General features: G+C 41.4%; 1 protein-coding gene across 6 annotated transcripts in view; it reads right to left on the bottom strand.

Annotated features, from left to right (window-relative positions):
• Window positions 1–692: 692 nt before the first annotated feature.
• Window positions 693–13,421, bottom strand: part of KCTD1 (potassium channel tetramerization domain containing 1) — a 101,871-nt gene continuing 89,142 nt past the window's right edge. For all 6 annotated transcript variants that reach the window (XM_066562624.1, XM_066562605.1, XM_066562595.1 and 3 more), the window contains 3 exons: window positions 8,970–9,114; window positions 5,793–6,098; window positions 693–2,863 (listed from right to left, as the gene is read on the bottom strand). In XM_066562624.1, coding sequence (XP_066418721.1) covers window positions 2,705–2,863; window positions 5,793–6,098; window positions 8,970–9,114 — 610 coding nt within the window. In that variant the 3' untranslated portion in view covers window positions 693–2,704. The remainder of the gene's footprint in view (window positions 2,864–5,792; window positions 6,099–8,969; window positions 9,115–13,421) is intronic.

Raw genomic sequence — 13,421 nt, forward strand, 5'->3', positions numbered from 1 at the left:
CCCCCCACTCCCCCCACATTCCTGGAGAAATTGCTCATTTGTTTGTTGATCAGTTTTTCTAAAAAACATTTTAAAAACACATGATTATAAACCTCATTTGCAAACAGGACTAATCTCATTGGCTCTCTAAAAATCTACAGCCAGTTTATTCCTGCATACATTTTTCATCAGCCATTACTTTGAATAATCATGACCTCTTACTCCATGACCACATTGTAACTGCAGAGACATTTACATTCAGGGTCTCAGAGTGATTTTTGACTCCATCAACAACAAAAGCAGGCTTGGTGAAAGGATACCCAGCCAGCTGAGGATTTGGAAGGAGCACAGTGGTATCTTTAAGGTCATTGACTTGGACAGGTACACGCTGAGCGAGCAAAACCACCAGCAGAGCACAACTTGTTGGCGCTGGGAACCACATGTTGGAGAGCATCAGAGGCAAAGCTCCTGTGCAGAGGCTGCAGGCAGTGTGGGCCCTGCCAGCACTGTGGGGACACCTTTGGGGCTGCTGATGCAGCAGGCTTGCAGTGCCTGCTTGCCAAGGAGCAGGAAAAGGAGCTGCACTCCCCCCAGCTCCAGCCTGCACAGCAATCTCTGAAGAATCACATCACCTTGCACTGGGACCCGTGGACTCTCAAACCCATGGGGACCAGCATCTTTTTGGACATCACAAATTTCATCACTTCCAACGGTTTGAAGATCTGTTAAAAATATTTATTTCCCTGGGTTTTAGCTTTCCAACTTCTATGCAGACTAACAACCAAATTGTGGGCAGTAAGAGCAAGCATTTGTTTATTTTGTAAGAGGACTTCTTGCTGCTAATTGAAAACAAGCATTTTCAATGAGGCAGCTGTTTCAGTACTGTGAATAGACAGATCAGCATCACATTGAAGATCTAATAACCCACTAATGAACCTTAATTTTTCGAGGCCCCTCCCTCACCCATTTTCACACTTCAGTAATTCCAAACCATTGATATGTGCTGCCAGTTATTTAAAGATGTCCTCAGACAGATTTTAATAAAACCCAGAAAAAAATGTAACTTTTTTTTTTTTTAGTTAGACTATATTGAAAACCTTGTTACATGTATCTAACAGTTTCTCCTTTTCTTAAATAAATAGCAAAGTGTCACCAAAATGAATGGAATGCCAGCACCATAGTGTTGATAGAAATTTCCACACTAGGATGAACACAGAGTCATATTCTGTAACAGTGCATAAAAAGAGACTTTGGAGGAAAGGCGGGGGTTGCTGGTGCATCAACCCATGAGCAGTCTGTGCAGTGGCATCGGGATGTGGTGCCTCTGCAAAACCTCACAGGCCTGGAGCCTGTGCCTGCAGAGGTGGCCCCAGTGAGACTCTGCAAGAGAGCAGCTGGCAGGGCTTCCAATGCAGAACGTGGAACTACTGCCTGCTACCAAGGGACACAGCTGATGGTAACACAAGGGGCTGGCCATGTCACTCTCTAACAGAACAACAGCTTGAAAAGAAGGAAATGAGCAACGTGAAAACCCAACAGGCTGACTAACACTCAGCAAGGCAAAGGCTTGGAGAGTCAAAGCTGCCAACTCCTTAATCAAGAGGGAATGATGCAAGGATTCACTGTTACACTGAAGGTTACAGAACCAGGTGTCATTTTTTCATGGGTTTCCCTGGGCTGAGCTGGTGTTATTTTCACGTCTGACCAACAGTTTCTCTTCCAGCTGGGACAGTGCTGAAGGAACAGCAGCTATGTGCAGCACACCAGAAGATCCCTCAACAGCCTCTGCTGCCTTAAACTCACTCCACCCTGCGCAGGCAGCTCTGCCTGCCCACTGCCTTGCCCCTCTACACGCTGGAGTGCAGTGTAATCCCACCTCTCTGCTTCTGTTGGCTTAAACCAGACCCTTGTTATTTTAAACAGGAGTTTATTGTATTTAATACATTATAAAATTTGAAAAAATTGTAGGAAAGCAGCAGATTCAAACCAGAGCATCTCTACCAAATATTAATTATTCTGGCCCCCTTTGAAAAACACAAAACAAAACAACAAAAAAACTCATTCAAAAGAAAAGTTAACCTTTCACATCTGTGAGGGCTGACAAAAAGTGTGCGACTTCTGTACAAACAACATTTAAAATTTCAGCTTTCCAATGCAATGGATGGTCGTCTCCTGAACACCTGCCCATCCACCTCTAAAAAAGACAGACATAAACCTCCATATGCAAATAAAGTTGACTCAAGGTGTGTACACATTAAAAAGTGGATGGCTGTTTGGCAATGAAAATGGGTGAAGAACAGTCCATGAATCCCCCCCTGGCAATGGCTTGTACACCATTAAGTGGGCCCGGGAAGGGCCTGGGACACTTAATGGCCATCACAGCACCAACCTCATCTACCACATTCTGTCATTGCATTTCCTACCCTTTGACATATACATACATATATATATGTACAGACATACATATACATACATATTTTTTTATGTGTGTGTGTGTGTGTGTTTTCTTTTATACTTTGAGGTTATTATTATTATCACTACTATTCCAAGTGTTCCCATATGAATTCAGGTGTGGTCTCTATATTTGATATAAATGTGTCTTTTATTCAATTTTAGTTCCAGGACTTGTTTGGAGTCCAAACTGCACATGAAATGTCCCCCTTTTTGTTTTTCCTCTTTGTTTTTCTTTTTTTTTTTTTTTTTTGCATAAAGAAACATGTCCATTTTAGTCCAGAGGCTCTTGCTTTATTCGAATGACAGAGGGTGCACGAGATGTCCTTCTGAGTTCTCGTCTCAGTACGTATTCACTGAATTGGGAAGAGTCCACCCCACCTCCACATGAGCCAACAATCTCAAACCCTCTTTGCTGTAACCTCTCAAGTACCTGCAAAAAAGAGGAAACAAACACCAATGTGTAAGTAAATTAACAGACTATTTGCTGTCTGATGATAATAACTGCTGTTTTCAAATGGATTCAACTAGGGGGAAAAAAAGTGCTTACATAGCTTAACTGTACTGGATTGATTTCTGCTGACTATGGCCACTGAGCAGTGAAAAAGAAAAATGAAGAAAAATTTATTTTATTTTTTTAGTACTGTCAACAAATCCAATCTTCTGGCCACAGAAACAGGACTAGAAAAACATTCTCTGCTTTACAGAATTTACAACACAAAAGGGCAAACACATGATTGCACAGCAGATGCTGAGCAAATACCACAATGAAATGGTGACAGTGTAGATAACAACGGTCATAATTTCAGAAAACCTACCATGATATTTACTAGAGACTTAAAAACCAACTCTTAGTTACTTCTATCATCATCTTCACCTGTTCTGGGCATCCTTTGCCTCACCTGAGAAGGTAACTTCCTGGGGTTTACCAGGGTCAGCATGACAGCTGCCAAACCCAAGGAAGGGGCTGATGCTCCTGGACCTCAGAGGATGTGGGACCCTCTACTCAGCATGACCAGACCTCACAAGGGCTGTGCTGGAATCAGGTGCCTACCATGGCTTCCCCAGCTGTTTCACCAGTTGTCAAATTGGCTTGCATGCATGCTGGGACAACACTGGCAAGTAGGATGGCAGAAGACTGCAAAGGACTAGGGCAGGGGAAGAAGTAAGCTGAGGTTTAAAAATGCTTCAAAGAAGACATGCCATGTCCTTCCATTAAATGCTTCAGGTTGGCAAATGTCTTTCCAAAGTACTTGAACATGGCTAATTGCACAGCAGTCATAAAAAAAGGAAGGGATAGGAAAAGAGACCTGGAAACAGTGATCAAAACACAAGTGATCTTTAGCTTTTAACAATATATGCCAAAATCCCCTGCCCAAATGTGTCAGTGCAAGCCACTGGAAAAAAGAACATGAGAACTTGGGTCCTGAGAAAAACTGTGGTGGAAACAACTCTGGAAACTAGCTCAGCCCTGGACAATCCATTGGTCTGTACCTCACCCTTCAGGTCTATTGGCAGTCTCTCATTTTTATTAGTACTGGGAGATACTTATTCCTTCCATTATCAATGTGGGATCATTACACAAGCTTGTACATATTTTGCCACTATGACTGTACATATTTTGAAGCCTGTATATATTTTGCCACTCCGACTCAGGTTTTTCACATTAGTAAATATGCTTTGTAATTCTTATTTGTGCAACAAAAATGTAAGCATCAGAATAAGTGACAAAGTGTTGAAGGATACAACTGCCTTGATAACTATCCTATGATATAGGATATGATATCCTATGATATGTATCCTATGATATAGCTAAGCAGCCATCCTTGAAACTTCTTTTCAGCTGTAATCTGACATCTAAGGCTGTTCTAAATTTGCATTAATCACTATGACAAACAATTTTGATGTTTCAGCATGGCAGTCAAGGCCAGTAAGAGACAACTGTCCAAGCATAACATGGGTTAGATAGGTCTAGATAGGTCTATCTGGACCCTTGTGTTAAGTGCTAGCACAAGCACAGTGCTTGGCCAGCCTTCAGTGTGCCTCAGTGCTTCATCTGGAGAAAAAGAGGCTAGAAGGTCAGGGGTGACCTTCTAAAACTACCTGAAAGGAGGCTGTAGCAAGGTGGTGTCAGGCTCTTCTACCAGGAAACCAGCAACAGGTCAAGAGGAAATGGCCTCAAGATGCACCAGGGGGCATTCAGGTTGGGTTGGACATCAGAAATAATTTCTTCACTATGAGGGTGGTTCAGCATTGGAATGGACTACCCAGGGCAGTGGTGGAGTCACCATCCCTGGAAATATTCAAGAAATTACTGGATATGGCACTTAATGCTGTGGTTTAGTTGACGTGGTGGTGTTTGATCAAAGGCTGAACTTGATCTTGGAGATCTTTTCCAGTCTTAATGACTCTGTGATTCTCTATCTGGACATTGGGACCTGGCAGATGAAAGGATGCCAAGCTCAGCTTGCAAGCCTGTTCTGTAAAATAATTCACACATGAGCCTGCAGCATTTAGGAGGTGTGTTTAAACCAAACAGCATCGATTGTGCCATTGATGATTTCACATGGGAAGTGCTGGCTAGGGGCAGGCAGGTGTCTGAGGTTGGTTGCTTTTAACCAACAAAGGATAAAAACATAACACTAACACTCAAGTTGATTATAATTATTCCAGGAATTACCTGCATTTGTCTCCCAGATTTTTTCTTATCCATTTCATAACATCTACTGATTTTAGACATTACTACATTGCATCATAGAATACTTTGGGTTGAAAGGAGCCTTTAAAGATCATCAAGTTTAACCCCTCTGCAGTGAGCAGGGACATCTTTAACTAAATCAGGCTGCTCAGAGCCCTGTCCAGCCTGACCCTTGAATATTCCCATGGATGGGACATCCACCACCTCTCTGGGCAACCTGTTCCAGTGTTTCACCACCCTCACAGAAAAAATTTCCTCCTTTTATCTAGTAAAAATCGACCTTTTTTTAGTTTAAATCATTATCCCTTGTCCTGTCAATTGCAACAGGACTCTACTATGCTATGAAAAAATCAGGAAAAAACACTGGAATTGAAAGTGAAGGGTTTTCCCTATGATCAGAGAAAATTCTAACACTACTGTAGTCTGTTTGCAAAGAGATTTGAATTGATACATGAATTAAATGGAGATACATGAATTAAATTGATTAAATGGTGATACATTAATTAAATGGAGAAAGACAACTCGACACACAGAAGTTAAGTAACTTGCTTAAAGCCTCCAGCTGATTCTGCTCACCAAAACACTCCAGTGACATGGAACAGGGTCAGCCCATTGGCACCTGGCCAGCATCTCCCTTTCAAAAACTGCAGGTGTGATGTCCTACCTGAACTGAGTTGAGGTGACAGTATCCGTTCAGCGGGAAGCGGATGACGTGTGTGGAGTCGTGGTTCCAGCCAGCGTTGACAGAATTACACATCACATCCCCGATCTCTGGGAACACCTCCTCTATCAATGACTTATCTCCACTCAGTGTAATCCTCTCGCCGAGATCTGGGGCCACTCGCACCACCAGGCACTCGCAGGACTTTGAGAAGCGGCCGCTCTCCCGGTCCTGTTTCCACCGTTCCATCTCTCCTAGCATGGGCTGAAGCTGGAAATACTTTGCTTCTTCATATAGCAAGCTGTAGTCCTGAAAGACACACACATTAAGAGAGGCATTGCTAATGTGGTGCTTAAAGTAGATGGATATTCAGGCTGACACTGCTTTAGGAACCCCACTGGACAGAGCTCCTCAAGACTTTGTAGGAAGGTGCAATAAAGTAACACTGCAAGCAGAAAATAACCATTAGCTCTCGGGGGCCTCTGTGGTCACAATGACCCTGAGATGTGTTAGAGAGTCTCTTTTCCCAGCCTGGCAGTTGAAGAAGGAGTCAGGATTCTTCTGTTCTCGTTCTCAAGGTTGTTTATTATTTCTTATCTATAACGTTCTTTCTCCGACCCACTGAGGTCTGTCTGGCAGGTCGGGCTGAGGCACACTGACCGCCTTCAGAGGCGATGCTATCTTTTATACTAAAAACTACATGTCTGTTATTTACAATAATTTCCCAATACCGATCACCTATGTTAGACAGTGTGTTTCTACTCTAAACCAATCTAAAAGTGCAACATCACCCAGAAGATGGAAGCTAAGAAGAAGAAGGAAGAAGGACAAGGCACGCCCAAATCCCTCCATCTTGGATTCTGAACCCACATTCTAAAAACTCAAAATTCTACATTTTCACCCTGTGATAAATTCACTAACATTCTATTCAAACTCTTGTGGCTTGTACATCTTCATACAAAGTTGGTAATTGTTTTTTCCAAGGGCTAAAATCGAAGGCACAGGTGTTTTTGACTCCGTGCCAAGGTCTCCGAGACCCCTGTTAGGGTCTCAAGTCCTCCAGGGCAGCCAGAGAAATTTCCCAGGTTCCAACAATCAGCTACTTGGAACACAATGAGTACAGCAGCACTTGCAAAAGTAAGGCTATGCTTGCTTAACTCCCTTCTGCAAAAAAAAAAAAACAACCAAAATCCCACTTTTCCCTATATTTCATCCCCACAGTGATGTCATATAATAATGATCTCATTGAACAGATGGAACAGAATTCAATCAGGATTCAGAAAATTCATCATTAGGATCCATTGTGTCTTAGAGCAATACTAGCAGGCATTATAACAGGTATAAGAATGTAAATGAGGAAGCCTGCAATGTTTGTTAGTGTAAAATGATTCAGATATTTGCATAATGTTTGCACATATTAGTGCATTTTAAAAATTAAGTATTTTTTAATACTTCTCTGTTTTGCCACTAGTATTGTTTACTACATCATCTCAAATGCCAGAGCAGAGGGAATGCATTTCTAGGCATAGCCACTGCAGAAGTAATTTAGAACTGATGATGTGGAATCTGCCTACTGCCATTTTTTAAATCTAAAAAACATTTTTAAAAAAATCTTGTTTTTCTAGGTGTTAGAGCATAAAACCATTTGGAAAATATTTATACAGAGAAAAGAGATACATGAGAATTAGGGATGAGAGAGAAACAGAATGACAAGAGAAGCCTGCTAACAGTCAATATGGTCCTGAATTTGAACTAGAAACCAAATACTTGATGAGGACACCTAAATCATGGTAAAAATACTGCTTACATTTATTGTGTAACAAAAAAGTAATGTAACCCATATATTTCTAAGAAGCAAGAAACACTGTTCATTTTAATCACTGGTTTTTTTGTACACCTTAAAGCATAACTGGGGAGGACACCCCTTTGAATATCACAGTTGGGTGAACTTGCCAGGAATTACATTTTTAATTTCAACACAGCTACAGTATATTTATGTGTTTAAAAAGCTCTACATATGTAATTTCTTAATATTGCATGAAAGGTGGCTTTTCCTTTTTCTGTATTTCTGATTACCTGCAGGAGAAGTGCCGAGAGCAGCACAAAGCCAGACCAAGGCTTCAAAAGAAGGAAATGATGCTTATCTGTTTGCTCCAAACTCCCACATTATTCAGGGAGATCTGCCCTTGTCACTATGGGAGCAGCAAGGATGTGTCTACAGCAGATGATTCCAAGCTTGCTGAAATACAGCTCTTGAACTCAGCCTCACACTTGTTATGCCCAAATGCCTGAAAAACTGTCTCAGCTACGAGGGGAAAAGGAGTGAATACCAGCGTGAAAAGGACTGAATACCTGCTCCATCCCTGCCTCATCACCCATCACCTCTCCTGTTCAATCCCAACTGCTGCATTTCCTGCAGTGAACCAGGTGCACTGATGTGTGGTCATTAAGTGAAGGTAAGGATCTGTTCTGATTGAAGACACCCCATATACACCCTCATACCTACTAGCAGCTAAACATCACATGGATTCTGAAGCTCTGCCTCTGTAGGCTTTGTCTGACATTGAACCTACCACTAATTCAATTTGTTACTAAAAACTAAAAAATAAAAAAAAGCAGGCTCTTTATTAAAGTTTAAATAATAAACATAGAACGATTCATTCCTGACTTCTCTAAAACTCCAAAATTAAACTTGCAGTATGCATTCAAGAGTCTGAGGGAGAAAACAGTCTATGACTTAATGCCCAGATATTACCATGTGTGCAGTTTATTTTGTCAATATTGTGATTCACACACCATTTTCTGAATTTCAGTGTGGGAGTGAAAACTGGAACTGCTGCGATCACTGGGGAAGCATAAAAATGGATGAGAGGACAAATAATTAGTAAAGCTCATGAGCAGTCAGTTGCAGATTGTCGCTTCTGTTTCCATGAGTATGGTACAACATTTAATTTCCCTGGGTCAAATCTGGCAAGTTGCTTTATTACCACTATAGCCAGGAGGGGAAAGTTTAATATTGATGTCACTCTAGTAGAGGAAGACACCACTTTAGCAACCCCATTCTTACTTGAAGAGTAAGCCCTGCAAGTCAACCTTCCCTATCCAGGGCTCTGTTTTGACTACACACCAGATAGCTTTACCAAGGTACTTGCAAAACACCCAAGTCCCTTGAAATCTCACCTTGAAATCATCAGGAATGAGGAGTTTTGATGTCCTTAAGAAATTCAAGATATATCTGAACATCTGCCCATCTCTGTCGATGAAATAATGCTGCTTGAGACTGTCGAGGACAATGGGCTCCGTGCCATCGAAAAGCCGGCCAATTCTGGAGAGGAAACAAGAGACAAGGAGCACAGTCAGACCAAGCTCAGCTCAAGAGCTGCTCAAATAGCTCAGCACTACAAAACCCTCCCATGCAAACTTCACTGAAGCAGCTCTGTGGCTTTGTTTCATTAGAAAAAGGCTGATTTCAAACCACTGTGTAAGCCACATATTTTCCAGCATAGCCTCATTAAGTTCCAAGCAGCACAGCTGAGGAGGTGGAAGGGAAGAAGCCAGGCCAGCAGCCTCTCCCACCCACCTCAATGCCCCAGTCTGTATCTCATAAAATGACAATCCCTCAATTATTTTGGACACCTCTTTTGATAGTCCCCTTCAGCACAGCCTATTCCCTCTAGATGCTCCAACGCCCTGGACTGACTCATTCTGCTTTATAGAGCACTGCATAGGGAACTTGATTTACTTTGGATTTAGTTTGGAAACTGTACCTGGGGAATAGTTTGGTTTGGTTCTTTGCTTGGTTTTCACTTGTTTTTAAACTCAGGTCACTTTTTGGATACCATCTACAGCAACCAACATTAGGGCAGGCACAGCTAAGGTGAGGGGCAGCACATTGTGGTAACATAAAGATGAGGGTACAAAGTTGATAACATTTCAATGTGAGGTAATGCTTGAATGTAAAAGTTAAGTGCTTGTGGCAGGTATCAAGCAGAACACTCAAATAATACAGAAAAATGTCTTAGCTTTTAGACACCACCCACTGACCACCAGAACCACGCAGCCACCTAGAGAGCCTCTGCTTGGCAACAGGTCTTGCAACATCAACCACTGAGTACACATACATTTCTGGATGTGGGCCTCCCAAACCAGCTTTAGTTAGAGCAATAGGAAGGGCTGAAAAAGCCAAACAAAACCCTCAAAGTGACACCAAATAAATGTTTTGTTACTGCACTGGGGCATTTGCAAAACACTCCTGAGTCACTGGTGGTTTCCCAATGAAATGAGCAGGAGTGACTGGCAGGTCTGATTTTGTGTGCCTGTTTATATGTCTGTATGTGCAATGTGGAAATGCTTTTTGACAACAAACAGTCATGGCACACTGTTTTTGTTATGTTTTAAAAGCAGTGCATAAACAACGAACCCCCACTACCAGCAATAAAAAAAAAAAAGCCACCAAATACTCAGAGGTGATCAGCCCTCCTGGCTGCACAAAGCACCCCAGGCTGAGAGATGCCCCATCCAGTGGCCACCAGAAGGGGATGTCCAGAAGCGATTCAAGAGGCAAAAGACAGAAGTGGGCTCCCAAAGAGGGGGAGGCAGCAGGGCTTGCAGCAGGGTCTCAGGGAACTGCAGAGGGGCAGGGCTCCAGGCAACCATACACTGTGTTGCATCAACAGCCAAATATCCTCCCTTTGAAAATGGCACAGGCAACCCAAATTGAGTTTGGAACAATGTCTGTGCCTGGAGCAGGTATATATATAAGTTGTGAACCGAATACAAATCTCATCTATAGCTTCTCACCAGCTGGGAGGAGATCAGAAAACAAATAAAACTCCATTAACCCCAGCTGGCCATTTACAATTCTGTAATAAATGCATGAATCAATTCAAGTTGCATGAAATCTGTAACATATAATGAATGAAATATATTTTGCATCATGAGCAGGTACAGAACACTTTTTTTTCAAAGCCATCCCTTGAACTATTTGAGCTTTCTTCCTCAAAGACTTGTTACTGCCTGCCCTGCTGCTCAAAAGCTGTGACAGCCCATATAACACAGGCTCCTGTTCATGTGGTGTATGAGACACATTTTATGTCTAATATGGAAGTACTCAGCATTTAGAATTAATTTTCCCTTATACTCAAGCATGTCATCTTCAAATTTATCACGGAATTCACACACAAAACATGTATTTGGCCAAGTCAGTCATTACTGAAATGTATAATTGTAATTGGTTTCTGCAGCATTTTCCTAGTTCTAAATTACTTATATAATTACATATTTTAAACCTCTAGGCTTTTTGTCTCCATTTTATTAATTGTTTAGAGAAGAGCAAGATAGTATCAGAGGATGGAGCCTTCAGACAAAACCATAATGCTGAGGAGAGTGCTCAGCCACTGGGAGTGCTACCTGGGACCTGAATGGCTTTGGGAATGGACTGGAAGTGTTAACAGAAAGTGCTGCCTCAATGTTCTGCTGCTCTGCAGCAGCAACAGCAGCAGCAGCAGCAAAATCCCAGAAACTGCAAAGTCCCAATTCCCTCCTGACTCCCCTCCCAGGATCAATCTGCAATATACTTTCACATATTAAAACAGCTTTGGAAGGGTAGACCCCCAGCAGAGAGACTTCTGTAAAGAAAATTAATTTTTTTTTCCTTTTCAGATGGAAAAATGTAGATTCCATCACCCTTCATGTGGCCTTCAGGGAAAAACCTGAGGTACTACTATGGGATCCAAATCTGGTGACATGGTCCTGCTCCTAATCTGCATTTGCTACACCCAGTCAGGAGAGGAGAGTGAGCTATGCCAGGATCTGGGGAACAACCAGCATCCTCACTTTCCAGCATCCTCACCAGGAACTCTTGTGTTCCCAGGGGCACAGTGGGAAGCACTCTCTCATGCCTCACTTTGTCATCTCCTCTGTACAAAACAATTTGATCACCATCCTCCCTGCCACCCAAAGCTTTACTGGGTCTCACACTGGGATTATACATGCTTAAGAGACACCACCTTGCTAGCACAAGAAGGGACTGGTAAGTCATTATAATTTCACTTCCCAAGAAAATCTGAAAGATGTTTTTCCCCATCTCCTTCTTGACAATGTTGGTTGATGACTGGCAAGGACACCTTTCTGTTTTAAATGACAAATATGTAACAGCTGAATGGAGTTTCGAGACAGGAGAGCACTTTGAAGGAGGCTTGCAAAATAAGATGATAATTATATGCAGAATTAGCCAAATATCAAGGGTAAAGGATAAGAAACTGTAGTCCATTTACAAGAAAATGTGCTTCTGAAATATTTAATTAAAACTAACAGGCTGGAATTTTCCATATATCAGGAAAATTAACGTCCCATGGGTTGAAAGTGTGACCTCCAATGGGTAATAATTAATGTCTGTGGCTTTAAGTATCATATTCCACTGTCAGAAATCGAATGCTTCAAGGGTTGAAAATATAACCAGTGGAAAACCCTGCTTCCATGTGAGAATTTGGTTTTACTTAAAGGACACAAACTAGGTATAGCTACAAGCCCTTGTTTACTGGAGAAAAAACAACAGGGAATGGAAAATATCATTGTTTTAATTCCATAAAATATTACAGGGATGGATCTTTCTTCCCACAAATCAGCACTCCTGTAACAGCATTTCTATACCAAAAAGCTAGCATTGGAAGATTGCTTGCAGGATTTCTCAAATTCTTCAGAAAAAAGTCCTATTTGTCAAGTATAAAAAATATACTGTCTGCAGCAGAACTGTATACATAGTGTGTTTATAGCCTTGATCTCTCATTGTATAAATATTTAAATATATTATTATTATACACATAAAGAGAAAAGACTTCACTTCAGTATATTCTGCCTCAGCTGGATATGTGGGAAAGCAGCAATAATTAGGAACAAGATGGCCAGTAGTAATTAAACAAGTCAGTTATTGCAAAACTCTCTTAATGCCAAAAAAAAATGACAGAGTTCTACAGAGTGTTTTAATGGCTTCACTGGACAGAGCTAAAATTCTTCATTTCTGTAATCAAAAGGATCCAAGGAACATGGAAAACCTGCAAGCCTTGATGTTTACAAACATGCAGAATATTACATTACTTTCAAACTAAGGTAGAAATAAACATTTCTTCTCTGAGAAAATACAGGTTTCTTATAATTGAATATATTCAGTATATAATTTCTTATATTAACATCTTTATCAGAAGACACTACAAACTAACTGAAAATATTTTGCAATACACTACTTTCAACAGTTCTGAGCTGCCAGAGTCCCATGCTCCCCACATCTTTCACAGAACAAGAAAAAGGGAGGAAAAGTGCTGAGAAGTCCTTTTTTTAACCCATCAGAGGGGGCTGTGCAGCAGGAGGAGCAGCAGTGATGCCCTGGAACCTGCAATCCCACACTAATGGCAAGGCAAGTAACTGCCTGGATTTCACTGAGGGAGGATATTCAGCAGCTAGCAAAGAGCAAAATACTCATGAAAACACATCTCTTTCCCTCCAATAATGAATCACATGACGAAGTAAATGTATTTTATTTGAAATCTTACTCATCTGGTTGGAGACACTGCAGCAGAGTGATTAGGAGTTTGGTCCTTAAAAGTTAAGTGCATGTTTTATTATAACATCATTATG

The sequence above is a fragment of the Molothrus aeneus genome, chromosome 1, assembly GCF_037042795.1.
Source record: "Molothrus aeneus isolate 106 chromosome 1, BPBGC_Maene_1.0, whole genome shotgun sequence".
Taxonomy (NCBI): domain Eukaryota; kingdom Metazoa; phylum Chordata; class Aves; order Passeriformes; family Icteridae; genus Molothrus; species Molothrus aeneus.